At 36.7% G+C, this 15,270-nt stretch overlaps 1 protein-coding gene across 5 annotated transcripts in view; it reads left to right on the top strand.

Moving 5' to 3' along the window:
- SLC22A16 (solute carrier family 22 member 16) overlaps positions 1 to 15,270 on the top strand; it is a 33,372-nt gene that overhangs the window by 13,102 nt on the left and 5,000 nt on the right. For 2 of the 5 annotated variants that reach the window (XM_079298719.1, XM_079298720.1), the window contains 7 exons: positions 1,548 to 1,646; positions 3,594 to 4,070; positions 6,600 to 6,717; positions 8,617 to 9,166; positions 11,020 to 11,147; positions 11,544 to 11,653; positions 12,163 to 12,262. In XM_079298719.1, coding sequence (XP_079154845.1) covers positions 3,634 to 4,070; positions 6,600 to 6,717; positions 8,617 to 9,166; positions 11,020 to 11,147; positions 11,544 to 11,653; positions 12,163 to 12,262 — 1,443 coding nt within the window. In that variant the 5' untranslated portion in view covers positions 1,548 to 1,646; positions 3,594 to 3,633. The remainder of the gene's footprint in view (positions 1 to 1,547; positions 1,647 to 3,593; positions 4,071 to 6,599; positions 6,718 to 8,616; positions 9,167 to 11,019; positions 11,148 to 11,543; positions 11,654 to 12,162; positions 12,263 to 15,270) is intronic. The other 3 variants (XM_079298718.1, XM_079298721.1, XM_079298722.1) reach the window with 2 other exon arrangements.

Genomic DNA, 15,270 nt, shown 5'->3' with positions numbered 1-15,270 from the left:
ATTGACCCCCCTATACACTTTTCATTCTTTCCCTATGTTATCTCTAATGGTCTAATTCATTCCTCTTAGGCAACTATACAGGTTAAGGAATTTTCTGACACTTGCACCACTGGTCTTTCTAGAAGAAAAGCTCTTCCTGCCCACAGGAGATTGCCAGAAGCTTGTAAGGTTGGGCTTTTCAATCTAGGATCAGTGGGGTGCTGTTAAAACACTGCTGTAGTCAGCAGTGGATTTTGCCTTCACAGCAAAACAGGCCTTTCAGGATAGTTTGTGTGTGTTTTGTATATATACAAATATGCACATACACAGTATATATACAGAGAGAGGCTTAGCCAGCCCAGTGTGGAATTTTACTGGAGAGAGCAGTAAATAGCTTTTGCAGGCAGGGAAGCAGCCTGTTAGTGTAGTGCAGAATGCCTTCAGACCCTGGTGCTTCCAAATGCTTTTCTAACTTCACATCAAGCCTTATTCCCCTGATTCCAGCTCCCTCCTTTATAGAGCAGGTAGAGGTTAAAATCTATAGTGCAATCCCTTCTGCAAAATTCTGAACAACATGGTAATTTTGCTGTAAAAATCCATTTTCCCATTCTTAAATGAAGTAATATTCAGGTAAGAAAAATAATGGTGCTACAGAGTGGGTTTCTTTGTTGAAACTGAATAAGATTTTCATAACACTGAAAACTGAAGGATGTTTTTACAAGATCTAACTGTAAGTTAAACCCTTGAAAGATGGGTCAAATATTTTACGACAGATATTTCTTTAAAATGAATCCTTTATTACATTTTACAGAGGTGGAAAGAAAGAAGGGACACAAAAAAAAAAAGGAAAGGGTATGGTTGTAGTCAGTAACAGGAGGAGTAGGAGAACTGAGAATTCTGTACAATGAAGTGATAAAAGAAAAGGAAGATATATTCAAGGTTGCACCGGGGTATTTTATAAGCTAATAATAGTCTTATATTTGAAAAGGGGACATAGAGATTAGATTTAATGAGAAACTTTCCAGCAGAAAGATTTGACAGTGGAGCAGTCTGTCAAAATGATCATTGAAGTATGATCACAAGAAATGTTCAGGAAGAGATAAGATAAAACTCTCAATGAGTAGTGAGAGCAGAGATTAACTAGACCTGCTCATAGCCCTGGTTATACCGTTGGGCTTTGAATTTGTAAAAATTTGTGGAATGTATTGTTTCATTTCTCAGACTCTATCCTTAAAAGTTGTTTTTTCCCTTCAAGCCTCTCTGACCAAAAATAAAGGCATAAATATATTTTTCCCACTCACTGAGATGAAGATAAATTATGATCCTGATATTTCTTGTATTGCAAGAACTAATCAGGAAACTCAAGAAGTGTGTATGAGAGTTTGAAATTATTTCATTCTCCCTCTCTCTCAGAAATACCAAGTGAATTATTTGGCAGTGCAATTTTCTAGTGCATAATGACAGATATTGCAAATACTGGGACCCTGGTTCCAAGTATGCCACATTTTACTAGCTAGTAGAAGATGTGTCAGCTTCTAGGGGTTTAATTTACTATTATCTCTTTCTAGTGTTCTGCATACTGCAACAGTAGCCCAGGCTGTTGAATTTGGCTGTGCTCTGCTATTTTTAAAATGAGTTTTGATGGGAACAGCTTAAAATGAAACTAGGTAAGAGGAACTAAAACACTTTGTTGACCATATTTGTCTGCATCAATAGGGTCCCAAGGGTTACATTTCAAAATAACCTTTGCTTTTTTATTGTCCAAGATAGCCCAAATGCCTTTGAGAGCTGTTTCAGCCTTGCTTTGATCTATGGCTAGCTACTTAATGCCCAAGAAGCTGTTCTCTTGAGAGAGAATTGACAGACTTAGAGGGTTGCTGTGGTTATGTTCAGTTTCTCCTGACCATATCTCTCAGTTTTGTTTGGGAAAGAGCAGCACAGAACCTGTGTGAAGATTGCCTTGCAGTATCCTCCAGAGGAAAGTGGAGCCAGATTTTGAGCTGCCACGATGGGTTTAGCAATTCAGCTCACTCCTCAGACTGCTGTAGAAAAGTCAATAGAGCTGTTAGTCAAAAGAAAGGGGGATAAAAAGCACTGCAGCAGAACAACAGCAACATCAAATGCCATTGGAAGGACAGGATAGGGCACTGGGCTTACATTTACCAAGGAAAGAAATTAGAATCAAGATAAAAGGTGGAGGAGAATGAGGATGGTGAATGGAGGCGTGTTTTACAAGAGGAATGTTTTATTGGAAAGGTTAATTGGGTATTAAGACAATGTAGCCATTAAATTCTGTTTCAATACTTTGCTTATAGACAGTTTAAAAATTCTTTAGAAATTTTGATGATAGATTTAAAAGTCCTAGTCTATATACTGCTGAGATCTGTATTACGGGAATTCAAGGCTAGGTTAGATACATTTTGGAGAGGGAGTATCTAGAAGCTGCATTTGTTACAGGGATCGGAAATTGCTCTGACTTTCAAAAAGACATTTCAAAGGAATTGGTTTTAGACATAATTTCCTATACTTCAGCAGAGATAGTCTTTGATCATGTAAAAAAATCTGCTTTTGTTTCACACTGCCAAGGCCTGCTGCATCCTGCAGGTAAGAATGTATCTGTAGAAGTTTTACTTCAAATTATTGCAATTGATTGCCTTCAGGAAATAAAAAAGGGAGGAGAATAAAAGCTATTTTGGTTTTTTTTTTCTGAAACAGATGTGTACTAATTATATGCATAATTTGAGCATTTAATTGAGAAAATGACTGCTTATGCTTAAATTATCAGAAACTGTCCAGAATTTGCATACTGTGACACTAGAGTTCATTGCAAGTCTTTTGAAATTCAGAGTACATGTGCAAATTCTATACTAAGATTTGCTTGCATCTCAAGCAAGTTTTAAAGGCTGTTAAAATGCCAAAATTCAGGCTATGCATAAAACATTCTTTTACTAGGTTTGCTTTATGATACAATCTTTAATGGATAACTGCACACCCTGTTTAAGCCAAAACCCAGCCCAGTTCAGAGCTCTGTTTTGGTGCAAAACATTTCATGTCATTCAGATTCTATCTTCTACATGTGTCTACATGTATTCTCTCCTTGTCTTTTGGCTGCAAGAAAGAGAGATGGAAAATAGATGGAAAACAGTTATAGAGATACAATTAGATGAAATGAGGGGTGTAATAAGTTTGGTTTGTTTTATTTGATGCACATACCTGTATCCCTAAGAACCTGAAGTTGCAACATTTTGGTTTTTCTAACCATTCAAGTAATTTAAGGCCTTACTTTAAGGGGATGTGCTAGACAGAATTGGAAGGTAGAAGGTTGCTTCAAACTAGGTGCTTAAGGTCAGAATTGTTTCATTTTAAATGGTCTTCTCTATATGACTAAACACATAACTAAGAGTAGCACTCATTTCTTAAACCAGATTACTGTGAAACTTTTTCTCATCTTTGGTCTCTTGCAGAGCTTAGCTAATATTGAAGGAGCATCACACAACAAAAGACTAGACACGTTAATGATACCTCCATTACTGATCTACCCAAACAATTATGCTGAATATTTTTTCATGTATAGAGGGGTTTTCCTCAGTAAAATATTTTCTTTCTCTTTACAGATTTCAAGCATGTGTTTATTTTGCATCTGTCTTTCAAGCTATGTCATGTGGTATCCATTACTTAGCATCTGTATTCATGGCTGTTACACCTAACTTTGTATGTGGGTTCCCTGGAAATGTGAGTAGTGTTCTTTTCCACAACTCCTCTGCATCAAGTATAGAGGACATCTGGACACTGTGGACATCACCAGAAAATTACATTGTAGTCCAGCTGGAAAATGGAGAAATTTGGGAACTGGATCAATGCAGCAGGTCCAAACGAGAAGCCACTTTGGATCTGGCATATGAATACAAAGGCAACAAGTCTGTATTTCCTTGTTCTGATGGATTTCTCTATGATGATACAAAGTGGAAGAGCACTGTTGTTACACAGTGGGATCTGGTCTGTGACCGAGAATGGCTTGCAAAATTAATCCAGCCTACGTTCATGCTTGGAGTCTTGATTGGAGCAGTGATTTTTGGTGATATTGCTGACAGGTAAAGTGCCATCCTCTGAAAACTGTAGCTTCAGACTTCAGTAACTCCATATGTTTCTACCTCTTTTTGTTGTTTCCATTTGTTGTGTTTTCATAACTAGATATTCAACATTCAGGAGGTTTGGATATTGCTTTATTCACACAATTGTTTAACTTTTTTTCTTTTTCCTATAACATGTACTAATTTTAAAATGTATTCTCAAGTCGTTTACTTTAAAAACTTTTTCATACTTTGTCATCCATTGTTCTAGGCCTTGATCCTTGAAATTGTTCTGTGTAGCTGGCATTTGCCTTTAGGTTTTTATTTATTTATTTGTTTGTTTACTTATTTTGACAGGAATAGCAATAGCTCATTGTAAATAGCAATGGTAAAACCTCATTTTTCATGAGAAGAGGTTTCTCATGGAAATGCAGATTTTAATTTTGCAATATGACAAACAGTTGAAGGGCTACTAGAAGGTTAAATATAATGTATTTGAAAATCACCTTTCCTAGCACCTTGTTGTGAGTACAGCTCATGTGGTTGATGCAAATGCTTCAAGGGGTTAATCAAGTCCCCCATTCTAAAACAAACACCCATATATTATTTTTCCTTGCTGCCAATTGTAGGTTTCCCCTGAAAAATTACCTTAAATTTCAGTCTCTTGAAATCTCATGAACATAAGAGGAAAAATGGGCATGGGTGAGCTGTGCTGTAGCTTCACTTATTTACCAGCATGTGCCAAGTTCTGTTTGAGCACGAGGAGCATCAGTCCTGGAGGGACTCGACCCGAGCAGTCTCTTGCTCACGGTTCCAAGGCCCATTCCCGTCCAGTGCTTACTCCCTGGGTGTTAGCTCAGATCCTGCACTGGAATCCAGCATCAGAGCTGGACTCAGAAGGAACAGTGACCCTCAGGGTGAGCCTGAGGCTGCCTGCCTCAGTTGGTTTTCTCTCTCAACACAAACAGGCATATTCCTCCTCAGAAGAGCACCCAGCCATGGCCATCTCTCCATATGTGCATCAAATTTCCAAACTCTGTTGAACTTACTTGGTCTTGGACACTTTCTGTACCTGTGCTTTGCTTTGAAGGCTGGTTTAGGGTTATTAATGTATTTCTATAAAGGAGCTGTTTGACTGACAGTTCTGTTGGATGGAGAATGATGTTCCATCCCACATCTAACTGTGTAAGCAGAACAGGAGATCAGGCGTGTTGTTCCTGATTTCCTTCATTAGCACAACACTGCAGTTTGACAGTCGCAACATGAGAATGCAAAAGCAAGTTATAACTTTTTTGTTTTTTTAATTTGGCTTTTAGAATCACATGGAATCAATCTGCCTCCCAGTCCCAGGCTTTGTAAAACCGTATTTAATACAAAAACCAGAATATAATGCGAACATCTGTTTTGAGTCCCCTTAAATAATCATAACTTTATTAATTGATACTTGGACATGATTTATAAGTTAGGATTTTATTGTTCTCATTTCCATTAATCCACGCATGGACAGCCAGTTAAGATTAATACACACATTCTGAGTTGCAGATTTACAACTGCAGAATTTGCAGCTGAAAGTTATTATTTCTGACACACTCCTGCCTCATGGGAAATAAGTTTCTGTGTCCCTCCCATTACCAATTAAAAGATTTCCCACAGAAGAGGTCTGATAGCTAAGACTTATTGAGATATTTTCTGTCAGGGATCAAAGATCAAATCATGACTCCAGGTCAAGACTGGAGAAAAAAAGGAGGAATTTTATTGAGAAGCGAAATGCTCACAAAAAATCCAGTCCAAAAGTCCTCAAACTCTCTGTCTGAAAGTAATATCTCATTTTTGAAAAAACTGTTTGCAATGGAGGATATCATAAGAGACCAAGGATTTATTATCAGGGAAGAAAAACAATTCCAAGCAGTTTGTGTTACAGAGCATTTGTAGATAGAATGTAGTGAATTCCCATAGAGTCTTGTATATCTACTGCTGAAGCTAGTATTTGACATGATATTTTTGCCATTAGTTGACTTTCTTCCTGGATTTCTGTATTATATGCATGAATATATGCTGTCAGAAATCAGAAGATTATGGGAACTATGTGATTGTCATTTGTTAAGAGAATTCAGTTTTAAAGAACTGGACAAAGATACGTTACAGAACCGTTTCATTACTATCAAAATTGGTTTTACTTTAACAAAAGAAGGGATGTGTTATCACAGCTAACTTTTGTAAAAAAATTAACATAATGCTACTTAATATAAAATATCTGAAAAACTGATTTATATGCCTCATAAATAAGAGTAAATTTACCAATCAGTTATGTAGAAGTTAAAACTGAAAGTGAACATATGTAATGCTCACTGCACATTGCTTCCATTGTGGAATGGAAGTTCCATTCATTCTTTTTCTTGGAAGCTGGAATTACTGACAAATTAATATAGGTAACTGAACCAGAGTTTCTGCGGTGAGCTGTTGACTTCCATCTAGACTCTCTGGAGTTGCAGGTGTATTTTAATAGAATGTTTATGGTTATTCATTATTTTGTTATGCTGTGATTTACAGACTGGGAAGGCAGCGTGTTATATGGTTCACAAGTGCTGGTCAGTTTGTATTTGGAGTTGCAGTGGCCTTCACATTTGACTACTACAGTTTCGTCATCGTGCGCTTTCTCCTCGCTATGGTAAGAAAGGATGCTCACCCTGGCCCTTTTTCCATGTCATTCTTACCCCTCTCAGGAAAACCTCCCTTTTGTTATATTTCCCTCCTCTTACTTCATTATTCTAAAGCCCCATCTGTTTGCACTTATTTCAGCAGAAGCAGGGAGAGGTCTGAATGTTCTTGGACCCCAGCAGTTTTCCTCTTTGAATTTATAGAAAGCGTCTGTATGGAGCAGTGTTTGGTACTTCCTCCATCCCAACCTCTGCTGGACTGGTAATTAAATACCAAGTGTGAGCAGCAAACTCTGGATTCTGCATTGCAGATGCTGTTGCATTTCTCCTTATTGTTAGAAATGGAATATATTTTTCTTAAACTAGCAAACCTATAATAAGTATTATTTTTATCTTTACTGTTTTGAGTGATGGGAGAGAGATGCACATTTTCTCTTCCATGAATCTCTTTGGTCTTCTAAGCTGTATCTGGAATACTGAATACATAGGCAGACATGTTTAACACCCAGATGTTTTATACTTAAGGGTATTTCAGTATATGTGTTTATGCAGACCGACACACACAATTTTATGTGTCTGTATACATCCAATATTGTCACATATTCAATATTTATATATAGTAACCAATTTTGAATAACTATTTTACAGCCCAAAGTACATTCTTGAGCTTTTTATTATATAATGCATAAAGAAATTAGAATGCCATCACAAAAAACATCATCTGACTTAATTAACATGGGTTAGATATTTGAAAATATTCCCATAATTAATTTTGTTCCTTCTGCCAGTGCATTGGTCAAGACAGGACCTTGTACCTGGAGCTCCCTTTGGCTGAATTTCCTAGCAGGAAATACTGCATCATGTCAGCCTTTAACAGTGAGATATACAGGACTCCCTCTGCTGACTCCCTTGGCTGTTGATGCCAGATCCTGTGGTAATTTAGAAAAGCAAAAAGCTCTGACCATACCAATGGTTTTATCTGGCCACTGGGACTGATTTGCAAGGTGCAATCCTAAACTCTAGCCCCATGCCACTGAGGTCAGTGCAGCTTTCCTATCAGGGGGTGCAGAACAGGAGATTATTAACTAGAATACTGTTGATGGGAAAATTGATTAATCAAAACAATATACTGAAATATTTTCTAGTCTGTATTCTCTAGCTGTGTTTTGAAATGTTTTAAGACCAGGAATCTGATGTTGAGATACTGGAGAAATTGAAATATATATATAATGAATAATATATATATATATATTCAATGAAGAAATAATATTATGCAGAACATGCCACTAATTGCATTCACTTGATACCATATGAGAACCTGTAATTGTGTATATATATGAGATTCTCTTCAAATATTATAAAAACTTTGATTTAATGACAGGTATTTGATTTAATGGAAGGTAATTCTTGGTAAATGTGCAGTTTTCTGACATGTAGGTTATTAATATTCTTAAAAGACAAGATCAAGATTTTCAGAAGTGACAATTACTTCAGGGGACCTCTCTTTCCCAAGCATCCAGTTTGTGATGTCATTAAGGGACCTGATTTTTGGAGGAGAAGGGCTTTATGACATCAGCAAATTAAATTTCTTCGCAGGTATCTCTTGCTGGCTGTCCCCCACTACAGAGAAGCATCCAAATTCACTTCACATTTTTAAATAGTGTCCAGGCAGTCTGAAGGTTTGAGTGCATTTTTTTCTACAGCTGATTCATTTTCATGGTTGCCTTCTTTTCTGTCAGTGTGAGACAGACCAGGGCAGTGAGGATTAAGCATACACAGATGTGGAACACTGTTAGCTATTTGTTTTTACTGCTGGTGCACAAGGAGAGTAGAAACAAACCTCACTCTGTTGTTTTTTGTTGTTTTTTTTTTTTTTTTTTTTTTTTCTTTTCTCTCTCCCACCCTCCCAGGTTTCAAGTGGCTATCTGGTTGTGGCTTTTGTTTATGTGACTGAATTTGTTGGCATTAAAGCACGAACCTGGGCTTCTATGCATGTCCATGCTTTTTTTGCTATGGGAATTATGATTGTGGCACTCGTGGGATTTTTGGTTCGGACCTGGTGGGTCTATCAGATATTTCTCTCCATAGCAACTCTTCCCTTTGTCTTGTGCTGTTGGATGCTCCCAGAAACACCTTTTTGGCTACTGTCAGAGGAAAGATATGAAGATGCACAAAAAGTGATTGATACAATGGCAAGATGGAATAAAGTCAGCAATCCCTGCAAAGTTTCTGAACTGTGCTCAGTCCAACAAGATGATCTGGCCAGTGGCAGAATGGGTGATGATGATACATCCTCAACAAAGAAGCACAACATCTTAGACCTGTTTTGTAACTGGCAAATTGCAAGAAGGACCATCACAGTCTGGCTGATCTGGTTCACTGGGAGCTTGGGGTACTACGTCTTTTCCCTCAGTTCTGTCAGTCTAGGAGGCAATGAATATTTAAATCTCTTTCTCATAGGTAAATATTTTTGTGCCTTATTGTGTTAATGACAGAACTGGAATTTAACATTTTAAAATATCTATAGATTTGACAACCAATTTTTTTTGTTTGTGAATCTTGTTCTTATGCTAAGCCTTCATAAAGTTGACTAACACAGGAGGAGTATCAGTCACTCCAAATTTCATTGTATCTGAGAAAAAAAAAATAGAATTTGTTGGTGCACAGAATTCTTCTCTGTCTGTCTTTCTGATTGTAAAACCATATTCTGGCTTTTCTTCTCTTTGCTCTGGAAGCTTATAGCAGATCCACACAAACACCAGAGGAATCAGACAAGCAACACAAAATTCACACAGCTGTTAAAGTCACAAACTAAGAAAATAGGAGGAAAAATATTCCTTTTATCACTTACACATATATTAAGTTTGTCTGTGTAGAAAACATAGTCATAATTGTCAGTTTTAGTTTTCTCCAATGTGTATTTTTAATTAAGTTGTAATGCTCTGTTAGTTTTATCATTCTGGCTGTAGTCTTTCTCTGGCATGTAAATTGTTTATAAAGGCAGCTCTGTGCTTTCAAGGCCTGATCCAAAATTTGTTAACACCAGTGGAAATATTCCACTGACTTCAGAAGACTCTAGATCAGACATGCAACTCTGAGCCAGTGAAGAATTAAATCATGTGCTTTGCTTTGTGCAGCTGAGTACTCTCAGTGAAGTGAATGTGACTGATCGTGTACACAGGCTCACAGAAGGACTGGGGCTCTCATTATTCCAGTTTGTTTTGTCATGTGTTACAGTGTATTGTTAGACTGATGTGTTGAAGAGTGGGAGCTGGTATTGCACAGATAAATAAACTGCTATTGTGGAGTACACTTCACCCACATCTTCTAAAAATATTTTAGCAGACTAACGGACTATTACAGAATAATTGCAGAATAATTACAACCTGCTTTTTCCAAAGAACCCCAATAGATTGTTTCCTGATATTGTAGTTGTATTGACATGCTATATGTACTTAGTAAAGGAATCCAGGCTGTTCAGGGTTCTATCTTATGTTCTTCCTTGACTTTCCATTGGACATAGTAGCATTCTTCCTGAGCAAATAGGCTTAAAACATGTCCAAACTGGCTTTGGCTCATTATTATTTGTCTAGGGGCAAATCATGTTTACACAGTGCAAACAGGTCTAGCCAAATGCCAGATGCTTTAGAGCTGAAGTTTTTCCCTGTGAAGACACATTAGGAAGGAATGATCTGTAGTAAGAGTGGGATATTGTAAGCCCTCTTCTTTCATAGAGAAGGGAGAAAGCTGGAACTGCACTCTGTATTAGTGGGGCTTACTCAGAAAACTGGATGTGGACAGACCTTTATTGCCTTTCACTTTGAGGTGATTTTGAGCTGATGCTGGGGGAGGCACCTGTGGCTACTCTTCCCTGTCCAGGTGGAAGCTGGCATATCCTGAGAGGTGTGTCAGTGTGACACTAGCAATATTCCCTGTGGGCACACTTGAGCTGTTAATATGAAAATACCTGAAGGAGAAGAGCAGCAAATGTAGAGCTTCAGACAGAAGTGTCAGTGTCATAGAAAGAGAATGTGGCCTTGCTCTTTTCTGTAATTTTCCACCCCAAAGAGAACTGGAGCTGCTCTGTGCTGTGAAACCTGTTTCCCTTGTCCCTCTCCACTCCCACTTCTGTATTTACAGAAACTGTTTGTTCTCTGCTTTCTGTCCCACTTTCTGTAACCAAATGAACAACACACTGGTTATCTCTTGATTTTACCCCTTAGATCAGATAAATTCCTCATAAAGAGGAAGTTACAGTTATAAGATGAATATGTGTAATAATGACTTAAACTGAGATAATTTCATACTGACAGGTGCTGTGGAGTTGCCTTGCTATATCATTGCTTGCGTTGCGATGGACAAACTGGGAAGGAGAAACACACTCATTCCGTTCCTTATTTTAAGTGCACTGATCTGTGTTTTAATTATGTTCATACCTCAGGTTAGTCACGTATGGCTGGAAGTGTTCCTATAGCAGAAATTGATTTTAAAAGCTCTTAAACTCAATAGATGGAGCTGCTCTTTCTAAATCATAGAACAGTTAATTAAAGGCTGGATCTAAGTTGCAGCTGCCAGTCTGTAAGATAGATTCCTGCATTTTCAGTACAAGTTTCACTGTTGTTGCTGGAGTCACACATAAAATGCTCCCAGGGCTTCAGTGAACCAGGACTGGTAAAAAGTGATATGAAAAATAGTAACTTATTGAGCAATTTTTAAAAAGCAAGCAATGAGTATTGCTTATTGTTTAAGGAAGGGTCACAACTTTTGAACAATGTAAATTTTGTTTGCAAGGGTGTTATTTTCTGGTGATATATTTATTTGTGCTCTCTTTCAATAGGATTTCAATATATTAATTATCTTAGCAAATATGGCTGGAAAATTTTCCATAGGTGTGGCATTTGGCCTTATATATCTCTACACAGCAGAACTGTACCCAACAATTGTAAGGTAAGAACTTTCGTCAGCTGCGTATTTTTCACTAATTTGATGTTATTTAATTCCCTTTGTTATTCTACACCAGATCCAGTAGCTCTTGGCATCAGTGCTGGAGATCTGAAAGACTTGGGATGGGATGAGTTCCTCAGCTGCTTCAGAGATGTCTGGAGTTTGGCTGTACCATAGTTTCATAGTTTTTTGTTTATTTTGCATTCCATGTGCATTAATAGGTTCCACTGGGGAACTAGAAGAATACTCAATACTTTCTGAAACATTTGTTATGCCTTTCTTTTAAGTCCTGGTTATTCATCCCTTGATCTGTGCTGAATGATAATTATATTTTAAATCTCAATTACAGAAGCAGCTGAATTTCACTACAATATAAATTTACCTTGGCATAGCAATATCTTCCTAGTGTAATTGCTTAAAGACACAAATCCTATTGATGTTTTAAGTGTCTGTGCATTTCTAATTGTTTCCTTTAACTGCCAGAATTCTTACTCAAATTCTTTTCTGCCTAGATCACTTGCTGTTGGAACTGGAAGCATGATGTGCCGTGTAGGAAGCGTGGTTGCTCCTTTCTGTGTATATCTGAGAAGTGTTTGGATTTACATGCCACTTGTAGGTATTTATTTCAATGATGAATGCTTTTTGCAAAGCTGTATGTGTCACTTGTTTTCTCTTTAGTAACTCACCAAGTATGTTTTTCATGTGACAAAGGAACCAAAAGCTGAACACTTATTTCAAAAAGACAATGGAGTAAACCATTCTTGTTTGAAATTTTTAAGTCTCAAAGACTAGTAGCCCCATATTGTTAAAAATATGGTGCTAAAGCAAAAGGTAGACTTTGAATCACTGAAGTATTCTGAAAAGTTTTTATGATGGAGGACAGAAAAATATTTATGCTCTGAATCCCAGTATAAAATTGATAAAAATATTCTGGATCTACCAAGTAACATTTAGGAAGTGTCATAGCCCAGACTTTTTTGCAGTCCAGCAGTTTTTGACCATGCTCCTGGTTTAGTTTCACTTTTTTTTCAAAGGCATAGTTCCTCCATTCCTGAACTCACCACAGGCAGCTGGATTTTCTTACATCATACCTTAACATTTTCCATGGCTTCTCTGGGCCATTGCATTTTTGGAATACCTTCCCTAAAATACCAAGAAGGTTTTAAGCTTACTATATTTGGTCTCCACACATGTCCCAAAGCTCCCGTTCTGTGTTTTTCACCAGAACTGAATGAAACAATTAATGAGATAAAGAAAGAGAAAGAAATTATGAGCTTCAAGGTGGCTTTGACAAGCAACAGAACCTTGTACTGATGAAGCACATCTTACTTTTTGTTTCAGATAACTCCAGGTCAGGTTACTATTAGGTTTTTTTTTCCACCAGTTGCCCCAGAAAAGAGAGGTGGGATCATTCCTTTGTGTACTTTGGGCATTACGTAGTAGATCCATTTTGGACAAAATATTTTATGTGTTCCCTGCTCACACATGAATCAAGTTTCTTCATTGCATTTCTGTTAAGAAGCATCTGCTGTTTAGAAATTCAATCCATTTTTCTCCTGAAAGATAAATTATGACTATATATGTAAATCAGATGGAATTACAAAGTTTGTATTAAGGCTTTAAGGAAATAAATGTTTATTAATGATTTTAAATAGTTTGAACTCTTTCAAAAACCCCTTAGAATTCGCTGTGACTAGGGCACTGCTGTTATATGTAGATTATACAAGTCAGAAAGTGAAAGTGTAATGGGATGTGTCTTTAACCTGAATTCTTAGTCAAATTTTATCCACCATATTGGAGTTTCCTAAACAAGAACACTGTGTCCCTTTGATTTGGCAACTATAAAATCTTTAATTATAGATGCTAGAGATTGTTTCAGAGAATTCTTGTGAGCTCATTTAATTATTTAAATTAATTAATTTTGCTTGTTTTTGATGAAAGCTAAGAGGATGAAGGAGACCACAAACAAAGTTATTTCTTCCAGTTCCTAAAAATGTTTTCTGTCTTAACAGCATCTCCACACAAACCAAGATATGATCACAGAAAAGACTAAGAAACATTTACACAGCAGAGAGGTCATAGGAGAACATTTCTTTTTTGTTCTTGCCAGCATTTTGCCCTTACTGGATGAAATAAAATTTATCTGTGCAGAAGTGCTGCAGTTAAACCACAGATAGGGGAGTTGTCAAACATTTTGGAGAGCGGTGCAAATGGCAGTATAAACATAGGAATTATTTCAGCTATGAACAACTCTCAGGGTAAAAAAAGTATCCAGAGTTTTTGTAGAGTTGAGTAGTAGTTCACAGTGAACATGTTTCCATTATTAGCTCCTGTTATAGAGCATATGTCAATTTATTAAATAGACTTGTCTTGAGTTGGAGCATAGCATGCCAAGTCTCAGGTCAAGTAAGTGTTTTGGAATGGAAGTGAAATCAAATGGATTACATTTATAAGTAAACTGATACACATCACCCTGATCTGTTGCAGACATTGTTGAACAGTTACTACTGCTATTTTTTGGCACTGTGCCTCACACACAGTTATGCCACCTATAAGTACTGCAAGCATCTTATTTGAGTGCCTATAAATCTTGAATAACTTGCAAAGTATGTTTTTCATGTGACAACTTTATAGAGAATGTGCAGTAAAACAACTGCTCCTTATATAACCTATTTCTGCTTCTCAGTTAAGAATTATGTTGCAATAGCCCCTTAAGAGGCTTGATTTCTCTCCTAGAAAAAACATAAATTAGAAATTTAAAAGGCCCACACTGATGTTAATAAATGAATTCAAACACTCTGTCAAATACTATTGGTTTTTCATGTCAAAATACAACCTTTTTTGTTGAAGTAGGAATTTTGTGAATAAGATCACATTTTAGATTGGTTCAGAGCCATCAGATGTGAACATAAATATAAATACAAAAAGGCAGCTATAATAATAATTTATTCTCAGAAGTAAAGATATTATTTTGTAGGGATATTTAATTCAAATTATTTTCTGTTCTGGAATATATATATCAAGTCCTAGTCTTACACCACTGCAGAATTATAAATGTTGCTCCAGAAAGGGAAGAGGACATAAGAAAAATGATGGTAAATATTTTCTGAAGGTTTCTGTGGTATCTGTTAGAAGCTGCTGGTTGTACTGAAGTGTTGAGAACATTCTAAGAGTTTGACTAAGCAGAAAGTCAGACTTCAAATTAACACTCTGAAAACACAATGCATTTAAAAAGGCATTTAATCTTTGTGGCCAGGTATGCCTGTCAAATTAACTTCAACATACTTAAACATACTTGTACAATAACAGTCATACATTTCATTTGTATACACATAAGCATTTGAACAGTATCAGGAGAACATTTTCTCATACTGAATTATGTATTTAAAATAGTAAATACATAAATATAAAATGCACACATTTGTAGTGAGCAAGAAAAGGGCTAAATTATGTCAAATGCCTTATGAAGAAGCCAAGATTGCAAAAGAGTTGCTTTTACTAAATGTGAGTCACTTTATTGGTAAGTGTAGCTACTGCCCTTGAAAAGGTAGATGACATTTGAGAAGTCCTTGAATTAATACACTGTGACTTGATTGTTTCATGCTCTGTTGTAGGAAATA

This window comes from Erithacus rubecula, assembly GCF_903797595.1.
Source record: "Erithacus rubecula genome assembly, chromosome: 2".
Lineage (NCBI taxonomy): Eukaryota > Metazoa > Chordata > Aves > Passeriformes > Muscicapidae > Erithacus > Erithacus rubecula.
The sequence above is the reverse complement of the archived record's forward strand: the minus strand, read 5'-3'. Positions and strand labels throughout refer to the sequence as shown.